At 44.3% G+C, this 16395-nt stretch overlaps 1 protein-coding gene across 1 annotated transcript; it reads right to left on the bottom strand.

Annotated features, from left to right (window-relative positions):
• Positions 1-14566: 14566 nt before the first annotated feature.
• Positions 14567-15643, bottom strand: ZNF488 (zinc finger protein 488). Its single transcript, XM_063127411.1, has one exon. It carries the CDS (start codon positions 15641-15643, stop codon positions 14636-14638), a length of 1008 nt encoding a protein of 335 aa, XP_062983481.1. The 3' UTR covers positions 14567-14635.
• Between the last annotated feature and the right edge of the window lie 752 nt (positions 15644-16395).

Below are 16395 nucleotides of genomic sequence, written 5' to 3' on the forward strand. Positions count from 1 at the left end.
TAAAAAGAGTGCCTGGAGCATAGGGCAAATACATGGTAGCCTTACTTCTGAGGAAACAGTTACAGTGGGGCTGCAAATCCTTACTTTTTCTGATTGGGTTCACAACCTGGCTAGGAAATTTACCTACTTGCTTTTCTAGTTATTTTCAAATTCACTCCTTGATTTTTTTTAGTCACCCTTTCTGGTCAGCCAGCTGTTTCATGTATATGTTAAACAGCATGGGGAATAAGGTGGTGGATAAGAGGGGCACCACAAACCACCAGCCATGACATCGAACGACACATTTTGATATTGAATCTTCCATTACCACATTCCAAGGAGGACTGGAGCCGCCATATAACAGTGCCACCCAGTCCTTTCTCAGACAGATGCCTCAGAAGGAGACCATGGCTGATGGCATCAAAAGCTGTCAAAAAGTCCAGCAGAACTAAGAAGGACTCCTCCTCCTGTCCAGTTCCCAGAGCAGATCATCCACCAAAGCAACCAAAGCACTCTCTGTCCCATGAATAGACCTGAAGCTAAATTGAAATAGATCCATATAACCCATCTCATCCAGAAATCCCTGGAGCTGAGAAGCCACCATCTCACTCCACTCCATTGAAGAGGATGCTTAGAAGTGATTGTATCAACCACCATTTCTCCATTACAGAGATCAACCAGAGTTTTGCCAGAATTGCCCGCCAAGAGACAGGAAAATTCCCAAGAGCTCTCACAAAACACTCTGGATCCATCCACATCAGAGCCAAAATCCACTGTAGCAACTTCAGTATGTGAGTCTACATTAAAAATATAAATCAATTTAATGGTCATGATTCTACACCCTTATTTATACACACACACACACACACACACACACACACACACACACACAGAGGGAACCATAAATCTCCAAAGAATGTTGAAAAATCTAAGAGCATTCTCAGAACCCCACATAATCACACTTCCTAGGATTTATTGGAGAAGTCATGATTGGATCAAAACTGCCAGAAGAAGGTTCAGCGAGACATTTTACTTCAGATTCATGGAGGAGACCAAGACAGCTGCTATAAAAGAACTTGTGAATAAAAAATAAGGAACAGTTGTTATCTTATTAACCAGTAATCCCCATCTCAGATTATTAACTGTACATCCTGAAATATAAACAACTTTAAGGTCTCATGATTCTATGTTTCCCTTTTCCTCTTCCCTACCCTCATAGGCTAATATTTTCTCATACACTCTAACACTTCTCTAGATTCTAAGGGCCCTTCCACACGCCATACTGAAGGCGCATGCGTGCGCCCCAAGTACGGCCCCAAAACAATAGTGTGGACTACAGCCAGAAGAGATGGAGGAGGAGGCGGCTGGGGAATCCGGGCGCGTCCTTGCCGCCGCCGCCGCCTCCCCGCCGGCCTCCGCTGAGCTCTCCGACCCAGGTCGCTCTTACCCAGGCAGCAGGAGGCCCGGCGGGGAGGCGGCGGCGGCTGGGGAAAGGAGGTGGTCGAGAAAGCGCGTGCTGGGGCTTCCCCTCTGTGGACTTCGGTTGTGCGCAAGGCGCAACCCCTCAACCTCGTGCATGTCTGTACAAGAACTTAGCGCAGCAGCTGCAACCTCTGCAGTCCGAGACTGAACTGCGTTTAGGAACATCCCCCACCTTTCCAAAAGGCTTTTGCAGCCGGCCAAGTAAGCAAGTGGAGGAGAAGGGCAACTTTCGAGTAATTCTCCGACCTGGGTCGCTCTTACCCAGGCAGCAGGAGGCCGGTGGGGAGGTGGCGACGGCGGCAGACGCACCCGGACGGATTCCCCAGCCGCCTCCGCCTCCGTCTCTTCAGGCTACAGGTACACACTATCGTTTTGGGGCCGTACTTGGGGCGCATGCATGCGCCTTCAGTACGGCGTGTGGAAGGGCCCCAACTGCCTTAGGGCTAAAACATGATTTCAATTGGCACCCAATAACTGGCTCTGTACTGGGTTTATATTAGCTCTGGAAAGGAGGGAGATTTTTATCAACACCACAAGTATGGAAGGGCAGGGGTTAATTTCCCTCCTTACACAGCATAGCCCTGATTCTGCTCCCCCACCCCAGTTCCTAAGGGGAAATGGGGAAAAAACAGACATGTCAAATGCATCCATGCATTCAGTGTCACATCTGTATGCTCCTGTTAGTTGTGAGAAGTCCTCATCAAGATTCTAAAAAAGCTATAGCGTTATAATAGTTAAACCAGTTTAAAATTGGCTTGTGTCACCTGTTGTAGAAATGGAATTGCATTAGATGGCCTTTTGCTGAAAAAAATGGGCAGAATTTGGCAAAGGAATAGAAATCTAGAATGAACATTTTTGCCATGGGACTTCATTGCAGTCGCTTCATCTTCCAAAACAAATGTGACACAGAAAGTGACATGGTTTGCACAATCAAAACAGCCCACCATGGCTTAAATCATAGTGGGCTATGGCACATGCCAGCACATGCTAGGCAGGATTTGCATAGTCAACACCCAGCCATGGCATATGTTGTGCGAACCTGGGAGCCATGGCTTATGCAAGCGTTATAGTTCATTTTCGCCTAACCCACGGCGCCCAGGTATGCATGACACAATAATCCACAGCCAGGCGCATGGCTCAGCAACAGACAATGGGTTATGTGTTTAACTCTCATATAACCCACCGCTCCAGGGTTCACATAATACAACAAAGCTGCAGCCAGGCACTGAATATTCAAAATGGCCACCTACACACACGAGCCTGTCCCACAGTCTACATGCAAATCAGCCGTGTGTGTGTGTCAGAGAAAGCAATAAAAATTAGTAGTGGTCTATAAATATGAAATCATATATCATACAGAGACTGGTTGTATATTCAATATAGAAAGATGGATAAAAAGCAATGACAAATAAACTGAAACTGAATCCTGGCAAGACGGAAGCCCTGTGGGTGAGTGGTTCCCGAGTCCGGGAGACAGGCTCATTGCCTGTCCTGGATGGGGTTGCACTGCCTCTGAAAGAACAGGTTTGTAATTTAGGGGTGCTCCAAGATCCATCACTTTTGATGGATCTTGTAAACTTTTGTAAACTGCCCAAAGAGCTTCGGCTATGGGGTGGTATATAAATTTAATAAATAAATAAATATAAATAAATTTTCACTGGAGACCCAAGAGTTATGGCCACTCCTGGACAGGGACAGCTTGGCCATGGTGGTACAGGCATTAGTAACCACAAAACTGGATTACTGCAATGCGCCCTATGTGGGGGGCTGCCCTTAAAGCTGCTCCAGAAGCTGGAGATAGTGCAGAACGCTGCAGCTCGGCTATTGTCCGGAGCTACCCCTTTCCAGCATGTAACTCCTTTGCTGAGGGAACTGCACTGGCTGCCTATTTGCTACCAGGCCAGATTTAAGGTTTTTTGTACTAATGTACGAAACCCTAAACAACTTGGGACCAGGACACCCGATCAACCTGCCTGTCACAGATCATCCAAGGGCATGCGCCTGGTGGTTCCACATAGACCTATCATGTGATTGGAGTCCACCAGGGGAAGAGCCTTCAGTGTGGTGGCCCCCCTTATATGGAATTCCCTGCCTCTGGAGGTCAGGCAGGCACCAACTTTGTATTCCTTCCAGCGCCTCCTGAAAATGTCGTTGTTTCAGGAAGCCTTCCCTTAGGGACCAGAAGTACTTTATTTTGCACCTTATTTCTTTTAAAATGTACTTTTAATGTGTTTTTATTCTGTTTTATTTTGTCCACCACTCTGAAATCCTGAATGGGGAGCGGTATATAAATATTAATTAATAAATATTAATTTTAGAGTAATAATAATAATAATAATAATAATAATAATAATAATGTATACATAATTCGCTCTTTTTCAATAAAATTAAATGTACAATCAACTCCTAAAATATACAAATAGGGAAATAGCCTGTCTACACTAGTCATGCTGTTGGGGGCAGGGGTGGGGTTGGAGAAGCCAATAGCAAAAGTCCTGTTGTGACCTTTCCCCTCCCCTCAGAACAACCCCTTCAGACCTCTTGAGTCCTCTGAAACCACTTTTGTAACTTCTAAAAGCAACCAGCACTGTCCTTTCCATGGTGCAGGAGAAGAATCGGATTCCAGAGACCTCATTCCAAGGAGTCTACAGCCTTGGAGGAGGGGCTTTGAGGAAACCTAGGGTCTCTGGGATACTCTCCAGGGACCATAGTATTGCTCCCCCTGACAGTTTACAAGCTTCCCAAATATAATCCTGTTTCCACTCCCCTAGAGTCAATCAGGAGCCAGGGCAGTTATGAACAGTTTGTGAACAGGGCAGTTATGCGCCCAATATCTATTTTTATTTTCTTCCTCTTGGGTATGGGAGACAGATCAAGGGAGGGGAGTCTGTCCCAGAAGCCTCTGACCACTTGCTATGTTTCCCTTTCTGTTCCTCTTCCAAGAACTGGGAGGATGGATGAGAAAACTATGATTCTATGATTCTATGAAAACTATCTGGGCCCCAAAGTCCTTCCCAGAGCTTCAAAGTCTGACATGATTTCTCTGTAACTCCGCTTGGCGACATCATTTGTTCCCACATGGATGAGAAGAAAAGGGTATGGGTCAGTGGGCTTTATGAGCTTTGGCAACCCTTAGTCACATCTCTAATCTGTGCTCCAGGAAGACAGCATACCTGGAGAGTCCACTGGTCTTCACGACATACTTGGGTTTCAATCCCACACAGCAGGGAGTCTGCCACAAACAAAAAAATAAAGTGAGACAAGCGCCCAGATTATTTTCTGGCTCCGATTTTGACATGACAGAGAATTCCCAGCTTCTTCTACCTGTCTCTACTGCCCTTACCACCCCCATCCCTAAATCCCTTTCCACATTCCCTCCCATTAGCGGTGGTGGCAAGAGCAGCAGTGAAGGCATAGTGGGGGAGTGGAGGGTTAGAAGTTAATTACAGAGCCTTCTCTGCTGTGGCACCCTGGCTGTGGAATGAGCTCCCTAAGGAGGTTCGTTTGGCACCTACATTATATGCTTTTAGACGCCAGGTGAAGACCTTTTTTATTCTCCCAGCATTTTAACAATCTATAAATAAATTTTAACTTGGTGTTTTAAATCTGTAGTTTCGCATTGCTGCTCTTTTTATCTGGTTGAGCTTTTATATTGTATTTTATATTATGGTTTTATACTGTTTTATACTTTGAATGTTTTTAATTTTTGTAAACCGCCCAGAGAGCTCCGGCTATTGGGCGGTATTAGAAATGTAATAAATAAATAAATAAATAAATAAATAAATAAATAAAAAAAAAGAGTCATCGTACAGGATCTTCACTACTGTTTTATAACTGTTTATAACAGTATTGACAACTGTTCAGGCTCAGGACACATTCCACATACCGTTTTAAAACCATTTCCAAAGTGTTATATCCTGCTTGGTGTAGAACTGGCCTTATTAGTTACTCTGCATCAGTACACCACCTGAAGAGTAAACCCCCGTGCAGAAGATACCAACTTTAAACTGCAATGTAGCAGCTTTAAATACATAGGAATTATAATACCTAAATATCTATTAAATAAAAGGAACTTTTAACCTAGCAATTAGTGGAATTAAAAAAAGAACTAAAGGAATGGAAAGAACTACACTTACCTTGGTTTGGAAAAATAGCAGCCATCAAAATGATGTCTACCAAAGATTGTAATTCTCGCTCCCTATAAGCATTACAGCAGAAAACTTTAAGGCAGCATTCCCAAACCTACAACATGGCTGTAGAAGCTACTGGAGAAGGTACAGGGAAACCAAACAAAGTGGCTACTCACTGTATAGGTCAGAACACCGACAAAAAAGCGTTTTGCCTCTGGAGAAACACAGAAAGCCTCTCCACTCAATCAAGAGACACGGAGAGCTTCTTTAGATGAGCGTTTTATAGCACACTCCTGACTGGCCCCTCACAGATGTTCACCGGTCATTTGGCACCGCATTCCCCCTAAACCCCGCTGTTTCACTTATACAGGACAGCGTTGGATAATCCCCACATCAAGCAGGGAACACGGGGTTTCCGGCAATCATCCAAGTACTAGAACCCGCCCCCTCCTGGCTCCTGCCAGTCACCATCCATCAGGACCGCCCCCTGAATCAGCCATGGAGTGAGATCAGATGGCAGACTTCATTCCCAACAAAAATGTCAGGGAAAGTCCCTGAATTCTTTACCAGACAGCTTCATGGAAAAGCCCCGCGATGGCTGCAAATCTGCAGCTGCATCATATAACTAAAACAGTGCAGATTCTCAGCCTCCACAGGGCTTTCAGCATATACAGACAGCCCCTCTACTGGCTTTATTTAAGCAAAAAGAAAATTACTTCAAATCACCAGTCACAAAGAGATCATTTTGGAGGGATTGAACACCACAGACATTCTTCAGTTCTCTGTTTCTAGTGTAACTTTACCACTATAATTCTGAATGTTGATTGTTTATGCAATACAATAAGCACTTGTACTCCAGTCTAAAGCTCAAGTTAAAGGAAGCCAGATTCCAGCTGGACATCAGGAAAAACTTCCTGACTGTTAGAGCAGTACGACAATGGAATCAGTTACCTAGGGAGGTTGTGGGCTCTCCCACACTAGAGGCCTTTAAGAGGCAGCTGGACAAGCATCTGTCAGGGATGCTTTAGGGTGGATTCCTGCATTGAGCAGGGGGTTGGACTCGATGGCCTTGTAGGCCCCTTCCAACTCTGCTATTCTATGATTCTATGATTCTATTGTAGCCTAGCCAAAGTATTCTGCAGTAGTCTAGCCACTGTGATCCATGTACAGGCAACCTCACACTTAATACTACTGTAATGCACTCTATATGGGGCTACCCTTGTGCCTGGTTTTGAAACTGCAGCTAGGGCAAAATGCAGCAGCTGGGATGTTCACTGGAGCACCGCGATAGACATGTATTACACCTATGTTAAAAGAACCACACTGGCTGCCTATTAGCTACTTAGCTGTGTTCAAGGTTTTGCTGTTGACATGCAAAGCCATGTCAGGATATCTAGCTACCGTCTTCCCTTATTTACACCCAGCCAACCCGAGATCTTCTGAAGAGCTCTTATTGTTCCTTCCACAGCCAAACAAATGTCTCCAGGTACTGGGAAATAAGCAGGCCTTCTCAGAGGAGGTGCCCACCCTTTGGAACCCTCGCCAATGGGTGATTTGAGATGCAGATATGGTGGCAAACTTCAAATGCCTCTTGAAACACATCCATTCACATAGGCTGAAAGGGGCATTGTTACCATCCTAATTTATTGTTATGATGATGTAATGCTTTTATATATTCTTAATGTTTTAATTATTATTTTATGTAGTTTCTATTAGGGCTGTGCACAGACCCCCTGAACAGCTTCGTGGCCCGATCCGCAACTTTCGGATTGGGCCGATCCACTTTGGGCCAATCCGACCCTCCCCTGCTCCGCTCCATAGAGCGAGATCCGAAGGGCTGGATCGACATTTTGCCCCCTTCCCTACTTACTTGCCTCCGCAGCGGAGGCAAGTAAGTGGGGAAGGGGGCAAAATGGGGGCCGAATAAGCCCCCCTCCCCCCCTTACCTGGCTCTCCCACCATTGCCGCATGGACTGCAGTGGTGGCGGAGCCAGGTAAGCCCCCTCCCCTCCACTTACCTCCGTTGTGGTCTGGCACAGGCTTCAACTGAGGGCCAGGGCTCAAACCGGAATAGGCCATGGCCTGCTCTTCCAGCTTGAGGCCTGGCCCTCAGTTGAAGCCAGCACCCAACCGCGATGGAGGCAGTTAAGCCCCCCTCCCTCCTGCCCCCTTACTTGGCTCTGCCGCCATCGCCGCACGGACTGCGGTGGTGGAGCCAAGTAAGTCCCCCTCCCCCCCCCACTTACCTGCCTCTGCCGTGGTCCAGTGTAGGCTTCAACTGAGGCCTGGGCCTCAGTTGAAGCCTGCGCCAGACCGCGATGAAGGCAGGTAAGCCCCCTGCCCCCTTACCTGGCAAAGCCGCCGTCCCTGCACAGACTGCGGCGCTGCCACCAGGTGAGCCCTCGTCCCCCCTTACCTTTGTTCAGCGCTCTGGATGGAGGTGAACCACTTCGCCTCGATCCGCAGCTCCCCCAACCCGATCTGGATCCGCCTCTGGTGGAGGCAGATCGGGTCGGTCTGCTCCAGATTCGCTATCCGAATCAGAGCAGAGCACAGCCCTAGTTTCTATATTGTTATGTTGTATTTTAATAAGACCTGCTTAAAGAATTTAATACATTAAGTGGCATAAAAGTATTATAAATAAATTTATTCATTTAGAGAGCAATCCTATGGTCCCTAGACAGCATCTGGGGGAACATAGGATTGCTCAGTTTCTGGGACCCAAGGTCAGAGCCAGGGTGTCCAACTGCACTCCATGTCCCCTCCCCTTCCTATCTGGCATGGTTCTTTCTGCACGTCTGTCTCCATCCTCATAAAGGGGGGGGGGGGTCCTGGGGCCATAGACAGGAGACGACCAGGGAAACTGCATTGTGCAGCTTCCAATGTGCACCCTGGCCTCCTTCCCTCCCACTTGAAAATCCTGCAGCTAAACGGGCGAAATAGCTGTCTAGTGAAAATGCAGGGCAGCTGGAGCAGAGATGTGAGGATCACACCTCTGTGCTCTAGCCGCCTTGCACTGGATACTCAGCAGTCTCAGACTTCATGAGACTGCTGACTATATCAATAGGATTAATTTAATCTGTATCCTGCCTTTCTACCAAAAAATGGCACTCAAGACAGTTTAAAGTTCGTTTAAGGTGAAAGTTCATTCTGCTTTGGGGAAGGGAGCCAGCAACGTTTATTGCTGAAGAGGGGCACAAGCACAGCTATGTTCTGGCCAAATTTGATGTTAGAAAAAATCATGATGTTAGAGTGGTTGTCCAAATAAAGAAGCACAGTGCAAGAAATGTTTAACAATGGGGCATTTTGCTATTTTGTGTCATACCCTAGTAGTGCAAGAAGTGATCACAGCAATTGATAGCAATTTTTTAAATACAGAGCTTCCCTAGAAAATAAACTTAAATACCTGTGGAACAACAACTGTTAATTTTAAAATAGACTGAGAAGCCAATGTCACAATAGACTGAGAAGATGATGTTATTTTAGACGCGACCTGTACAGGGTTCCACCACCACCACCCCTCCAGAAATGCAGAAGGCATAAATCATTTTACATAGCCCAGAAGGTACCCTGCATTGATGCCTTAGATGCTTTACCACACAGACAAGCAACAAGGAAAATCACTCATCATGAATATAACATGGGACCTGGATAAGGCCCTCAGTCATGGAGTAGCTGCCAGAATGGCAGTCATGGAGTAGCTCAGTCATGGAGTAGCTGCCAGAATGGGATTATTGAAAAGAGTGGGATTTGTTTGGGGCACTGGTCTACTTGAACGGTGATCTTGGGATTTACCACATCAGGCTTTTAATTTCATAATTTACTGGGGCTTCTGCTTCCAGATTCTTTGTGGGATAGATTGGTTTGAATCAAAGACTTCCTCTCTCAATAAATTCTGTTTCATTATACAGCCACTAGATGGTGCTGCCAATATATCTTATTGCTTTATCTCCAATCTTTTTGAAAGTGAGATAAAGATGTCTTAGAGATTGACCACATTGTGTAAAGGACCCACAAACTTCCATGAGTGGTCAATTATGAGCATGCAATAAATCACTGATGTAGAAATTCTCCTTGTGAATATGGTTTTAAGACTGATGCCAAATCATACAGCATATAAACACCCTGTAGTCACTCCATTACAAACCACGTGGAAATATTACTGGAAATGGTGAATGAACATGACATAATTAAGGAAATCACTGAGCCTGCTTCATGGTAAGCACTAGTGGCCTGAATCATCAAGAAAAATTAAAAATATATATAAATGTCTAGATCTTGAAAAGCTTTATGAAGCTGTAGCTAAGAGTAAAACGTGTACTTGCAACACCAGAAGACCTTCTCCCAAAGTGATAGGACCCAAAATGCCTTCCAAACTCGATGGTTCACATGGTTTTTGGTAAATACCTTTGACAAACCAGAGTACTAAACCTGCTACACTTATCACACCCTTTGGGAGGTTCTGTTTTTAATACTTGCCATTTAGAATCACCTAATACTTGTCATTTGGAAGCATCTAGAGATATTTGGGGGGGGGGGGAGATGACTGTACAACTAAAGAAACTTCAAAGGAATAATTGTTTTCATGAGCAACAATACATGGCAATGGAAGCCCATTAGAAAATGTTGTCCATCATCTTGAAAAGGATGCAAGAATTTGGACTCAGACTAAACAAGGAGAAATATATTTTCTGCTAAGGTGAAACAGAGTTCTTGGGACAGGTAATCACACAACATGGGACAAAGCCATGCCCAGAGAAAGTAAATACCAGAGAGATCTGAAAGAATTTACTAACACTACAGAACTGAGACAACTTTCTGGAAATGGTGACCAGTCTAGATCTGTTTTTCCAAGTCCTCTCCACAGAGGCACAGCCACTAAATTTATTTCTGACATCAGGAATCATAAAGGACATGATCTCCAAAGCCCCAATCTTAGTTTTATGATACCAACAGCTCCATAACGGTTAGCGCCAATGCAAGCTGCCACAGACTACATAGAGTAGTGCTACAATGGCATGATTGAGGAAAGAAAAGGAAAGGAACCTCTCGTGCAAGCACTGAGTCATTACTGACTCTTGGAGGGATGCCAGCTTTCGCTGACGTTTTCTTGGCAGGCCTTATAGCAGGGTGGTTTGCCGTTGCCTTCCCCGGCCGTTATGATTGAGAATAGATGCCAAATGCATTCTGCTCAACTCTTATCAAAGCAGAAAGGCACTATGCACAAGCTGAAAAACAGTGCTTTGTTAGTGTATGAGCATGCAAAACTTTCTTTCAGACTCCTCATAGACCCTCTTGGTGACCTTGTAAAAGGAAAAGATTTGGACCAAGTAATATTACAATGGCAACATATTCCAATAGAAATTGAGGTTCAAATTAGTAGCTGAATAAGCTCCTGGGAAATGCTGCTGCTTAGTGCAGACATCGACTCTGTTCAAATGACATGCTAAGCCACAGTGGTTAAGCATTTTGAGCTAAACATTGTGGCTTAGGCCTTAGCTAGACTGCACTTTATCCTGGGGTGAACCCCGAGATCGTCCCTGTGCTTCCACATGACGCACAGGGGATCCCAGGATCAGGGATGACCCTTCCTTGACCCAGGATAGAGCCCTCCCCTTTGGGCCCGCTTTTTCTGCGGTCCCAGGCTGAGCCCAAGACCGTGGAACGTGTGGCCCATTGCTGCGGACCAGGGAACCACGCCCATTGGGGGCAGGGTGGGGGGAGCGGGAAAAGTAATTATTTTTTTAAAAAAAACACTTACCTTTAACGCATGAGCGTTCGTGCGCTCCTTCCTCAAGAAAAAAAATGGCGGGTGCAATGCCTCTCCTCCTGAGGTTGTTGCGCCTCACGTGTAAACGGAGGAGGGTCTCACATTAATCACAATGCAAGATCTTCCCTCTTCTGTCGCGGACTATGAGGTAGGTCTAGCGAAGGCCTTAGTGCCATGTGATCCATGACTTAGCATATCGTCTGAACCATTCCTAACCATAACCACAGTTTAAACCTGCTCATTAGCCATTTGCTGCAAAATGGTTAGCAACCTAACCATGGTTTAGTGTGTTGTCTGAACTGGCCCATCTTGTAATGAAGCCCCAAAACACAAGAAGATGCTTACATTTTAGAGTCACCTTACCCAACCAGGTGCCCTCCAGAGGTTTTGGATTTCAAGTCCCATCAGTCCCAACCAGCACAGTCAATGGTCAAGAATCCTGGGAGATGTAGTCCAAAACATCTGAAGGGCACAACGTTGGGGAAGGTTGAGTCAGAGTTTGTTCTCTGCACATTTCTCTACAAGCATCTGAAAATAAGTGTTATCAGATTCACAATGCTACTCAAGACCTCCAAGAAGTCTTATAGTAAATCCAATCAGGTTAGCCTGAACATCTTAGCAATGCTTCAGAGATAACTGGAACGTACTTTGCAGACTGTAGTCAACCAAGAGAACTGGAAAGCCTAATAACAAACAGGAACCATACTGTTGTATCAGAACGAAAGCAATATTGTTTCCAACCATATTGTTGTACCTAGAGATGTAAAATTTCCGGAAATTTTGAAGCTATGGGGCAAAATGGTTATTTCCCCCCAGGGATTTTTGGAGAAAAATGGAATTCTTTGTAAAAATTGGGGGAGGGGGGAATGCAATACTAGCAATGTTTACAGATTGAGAGTCACTTTGTTACTTTAGGAACATAAAATGTAATTATGTACAAGTTGGTTTGGCATAACATTAACACATTTGGTATATTAAAAGTATAGTGTATTAAAACAATTATCGCAAATTGAATTTACTTTTTTACTTTTTTAATTTTTTTGTAACAAAAGAAGCTACAAGCTCCTGAACTGTAAGGAACACCTGAACGGTAAGGAACCTCTTTGGTTTTGCAGGTTTATGAGCAGGCAAAAAACAATTAAAAAACAACAACCAGAAGAACATCAACATTAGTAACAAAGAAAATTATTTATGTCTCCGTTAGTCCTCCACAGTGTCAAGCAGACATAAAGCACCCATTCCCATAAAAAGAACTGAGAAAAAAAGGGGGGGGGAACCAAGATTCATTGAATATGCATGAAATTTAATCAGACTCATTTTCTGAGCTATAACCATCACTATCAGTCTCTGCTTCAATGGCAGTGCTGCCCCCTAGAGGCAGAAGTGTATCTTGCTCTTGCATTTGAGAGTTGTAGTTGCTTGTCCTCAGTGCACAGAAATTGTAATAATCTGATATTGTATGTAGTTTTAGAAATCATTTGGAGATATACATTTATGAACACCTTGTCTTAAACATTTTATTCATCATGCTAAAATAAAACATTCCATAATCCATTCTTTCTTCATTTTTTTTCAATTTTTCGGGGGGGGGGGGGAAGGCTTTGGGGAAAAAACAAGGGGAAATGGGGTTTTCCACAAAAAAATTTCCATTGTTTTTTTTTTTGGGGGGGGGGGCTTCACATCTCTAGTTGTATGACAAGGAAAGAAATCATGGACTTTATCCCACAAGGACATTGAGGTCTAACCAAATTCTACAAGTGCACGAAGCAAACAGTACAGTGGCCTGATATGATGTAAAGGACAAAATCTTTTTCAATGACTCCTGCAGAAGAAATAGATTAGCATAATGGAGCAAACCTTTGTTCACTACACCCTTACCCAACAGACCCTGGAAAAGACCTGTGCAAATTGGGAGGTCGAAACTATCTGGTTGTGGTAGGCTATTATCCAATGTATACTAAAATACTCCCCTTGCCTGACATTACTTGTTACAATGTTACTGCACAACTGAAAAACACCTTTGTTTACTTTGGCATACCAAAGAAACCCATGGCCAAAAATATAACCCAATGTATGGCAACAGAATTCCAGTCATCTTCCAGACACCTTGCAACTTTAATCATATTACTATTAGCCCCTACTACGCTCAGTGAGGCACAGAGAGCAGTACAAACTGCAAAGAAAATGTTGAGGCAAAATGACCTATTGCTCTTTTAAGCTACAAGTCAACACCACTGATAACTATAACTCAGCAGAATTGCTGACAGGAAGACAAATCACAACACCCATTCCCCAACCGTAGAGAAAAAACTCATTCCAAAGTGACCTAACCTGGAAAAGGGTTGCCAGTTCAGATTACCAAAATGAGAGAGATGATGAGCATTTCCATAACCAGGAAAATTCAGTATGAGAACTACTATGAACGCTGCCAGAGCCATCTTTTATAAGAATAGTGATGTTACTACTCAGATACCATCATTTACTCCAATCAAATAATTTGGAAGCCTTCAAGGTTTAGAGATTAATTCCTGAACTAGTAGATGTTTCAATCATAGGAGCTACAAAGGGAAGGCAGATGACTGCACACATTTTCAGAAAAAAGGAAATTATATAATAAGAATCACTGGCTGAAATTGCAGAGCATTGCTTCAAGCAAGAGGTAGCCGTGTATTAAAGGTGTTTTTTTTAAAGGGCTTGTGTTACAGCAGATAAGTGTATACCTCTCATCATACTAAAAAACTTTTTTTCAAGCAACCTTTAAGAACAGTTCCAAAAGTTTACTGGAACATGTGTGTAGACAGCATGTTATTATCACCAGTAATGTCGCACTGTGAGTGTGATGTTGCAGTAATTACCCAATAATTACTTGTGACAGTCATGCAATAATACATACTTCTACTCCATAGATCTGGTTGTGCTCCTCAGGAGGTCACTTTGGCTTTTTCAAGGAATGGCTTTTTCAAGGAAAGCCAATTCCCAACTTCCAAACTTTCCAAATTAACACAACATCAATTATCTCACTCTTTTAATTTCCTTAGAAATTTATCTACAGTTTTTGATTTCCAGGAATAGACCTGGCTGCAGTTCATGTAATGATGGTGTTTTTTCAGAAAAATACAGTAGAAATCACTGCAAATATCTATCAGAAGGTTCTAATTAAATCTAGCAGAAAAGTGAATGGAAGCGCAACTCAATGTATGCACGCACAAATGCAGACGCATGCGTGCACGCGCACACACACACTTACATACACTGCAACTGAACAGCTGCAGGCCTAATTATGAGAAGTCATGTGGCGAGATAAATGATGCCGTTCCCGAAAATATTCCTGGCAGACAGGACAAGCTAGTTTCTCTTCTCGCCTCCTTTTGCCTTGGAACTCTGGTGAAACACCCTCCTTTTTGTGATGGGAGCGCATGTGAAACACAAGGTCAGATGTCATACGAAAGGAGAGGTTACATTTTGCACACCAGTTCTGGGCTGCCACACCAAAGGAGGCAAAAGTGGGAGGCAGCAGAGTCAAGGAAGCAGAGGAAGGACTTGAGGTGGCCGTGGGCGCGGCCTGCATATGCTCTGCCATCGGCCTGAGCCATATTCCTGAAGTATCTGAGAAGGGATTGCTCTGAACAAGGCTGGTCTGAAGCAATGGAGAGCCATTCAAATCACTCGCAAGGCGCTTAGAAGTCAGCATGCTGCCAGTGGCACTGATACATCCTGACAGCTTGCCTGGGTCTTTCACTGAGTCACTCAGATGATAAGAGGCCGTCGCGGTTCTTCTGTCCACCAGGCCTTTGGCTGGTTTGCTGAAAGCACTCTTTGGCTCCCCAGTGGCTCTGGTCGGCCGCACAAAGGAGAATGCGCTGCCTGATGAACCCTGAACTGTGCCTTTGCCAAAGTGAGCCCCTCCATTTCCTTGTTCCATCTCTTTGGCTTTCTCCATTTTCAGCTTCTCCTTCATCTGTCTTACTTCAGTGAACGCACTTTCCTTCTGCCCCAGAGCACCCTTCTTAACCATTTGTTTCCCTGTACTGAACTTCCAGAAAGGTCCCCTTAACATATGCTGTGCAGGTCCTTCATCTCTAGTTCCACTGTACTCTTCTTCATGGAGGCAATTTGTTTTCTCCAGCAACACATGCTTCCTGCCCTGGTCGTTCTCCATTTCATCATAGTTCATTCTCCTCTCCCCCTGGGAATCATCTTCACAAGTGGCCATTTTGAGCTCCAGGTCCCTAGCTAGACTGTGAAAGTTTGTGGATTGTTCCACTAACCTGCTTTTCACCATCTTTAGGGCAGAAACGTTTCTCCAGAGCTGGGCACTATTCTCCGGCAAGCAGAGGAAGCGGGCATGAGAAAGATAGGAGTGTTCACATTTGAAAACTTGCTTGCAGTTTGGGCAATCCAGCTCTAAGAAGGAAAACTGATAGTTAGCAGCAGTTGAACAACATTTTAGGACAGGCAAAAAAGTCACAACAACGTAAGAAGAGCCCTGCTTGTTAGATGAAAGATCCATCTAGTCAAGTATCCTGTTTCACAAAGTGGCCAGCCAGATGCCTCCAAGAAGCATTTCCACAAGCAGGGCATGAAGGTAATAGTGTTGCAAGGGCAACTAGTTGTTAGTGACATGCTGCCTTTTTCACAGGGTGCAGCTACTGTTTAATTGTCATGCCTAATAGCTATGGATAGACCTATCTCCCATGAACCCATCCACAAACTGAAGCTTAATTCAGACAACACAGAAGTGCTTATGGTCAGTAAAAAAGTAGATCAAGGACTAGGGATTCACCCTGTGGTGAAAGAGGGAATGGTTCTCTTTATTGACCTTTCTACAAACAATGCCTATGTTTCTTTCATGACCCCTTGTCATATTTTTTTTCTAAACTTAAGATGTCCAAAAGATCCAACCTTTTCTCCTAAGAAAGGTGCTCCAATCCTTTCATGATTTTGGTTTCTGTTTCTATTTTCCAGCTCTATGACACCTTTTTTGAGATAGTGTGACCAGAATTCCAAATAGGGATGTAACACAGTATTTCAAAT

Source organism: Elgaria multicarinata, chromosome 5, assembly GCF_023053635.1.
Source record: "Elgaria multicarinata webbii isolate HBS135686 ecotype San Diego chromosome 5, rElgMul1.1.pri, whole genome shotgun sequence".
NCBI classification, from domain to species: domain Eukaryota; kingdom Metazoa; phylum Chordata; class Lepidosauria; order Squamata; family Anguidae; genus Elgaria; species Elgaria multicarinata.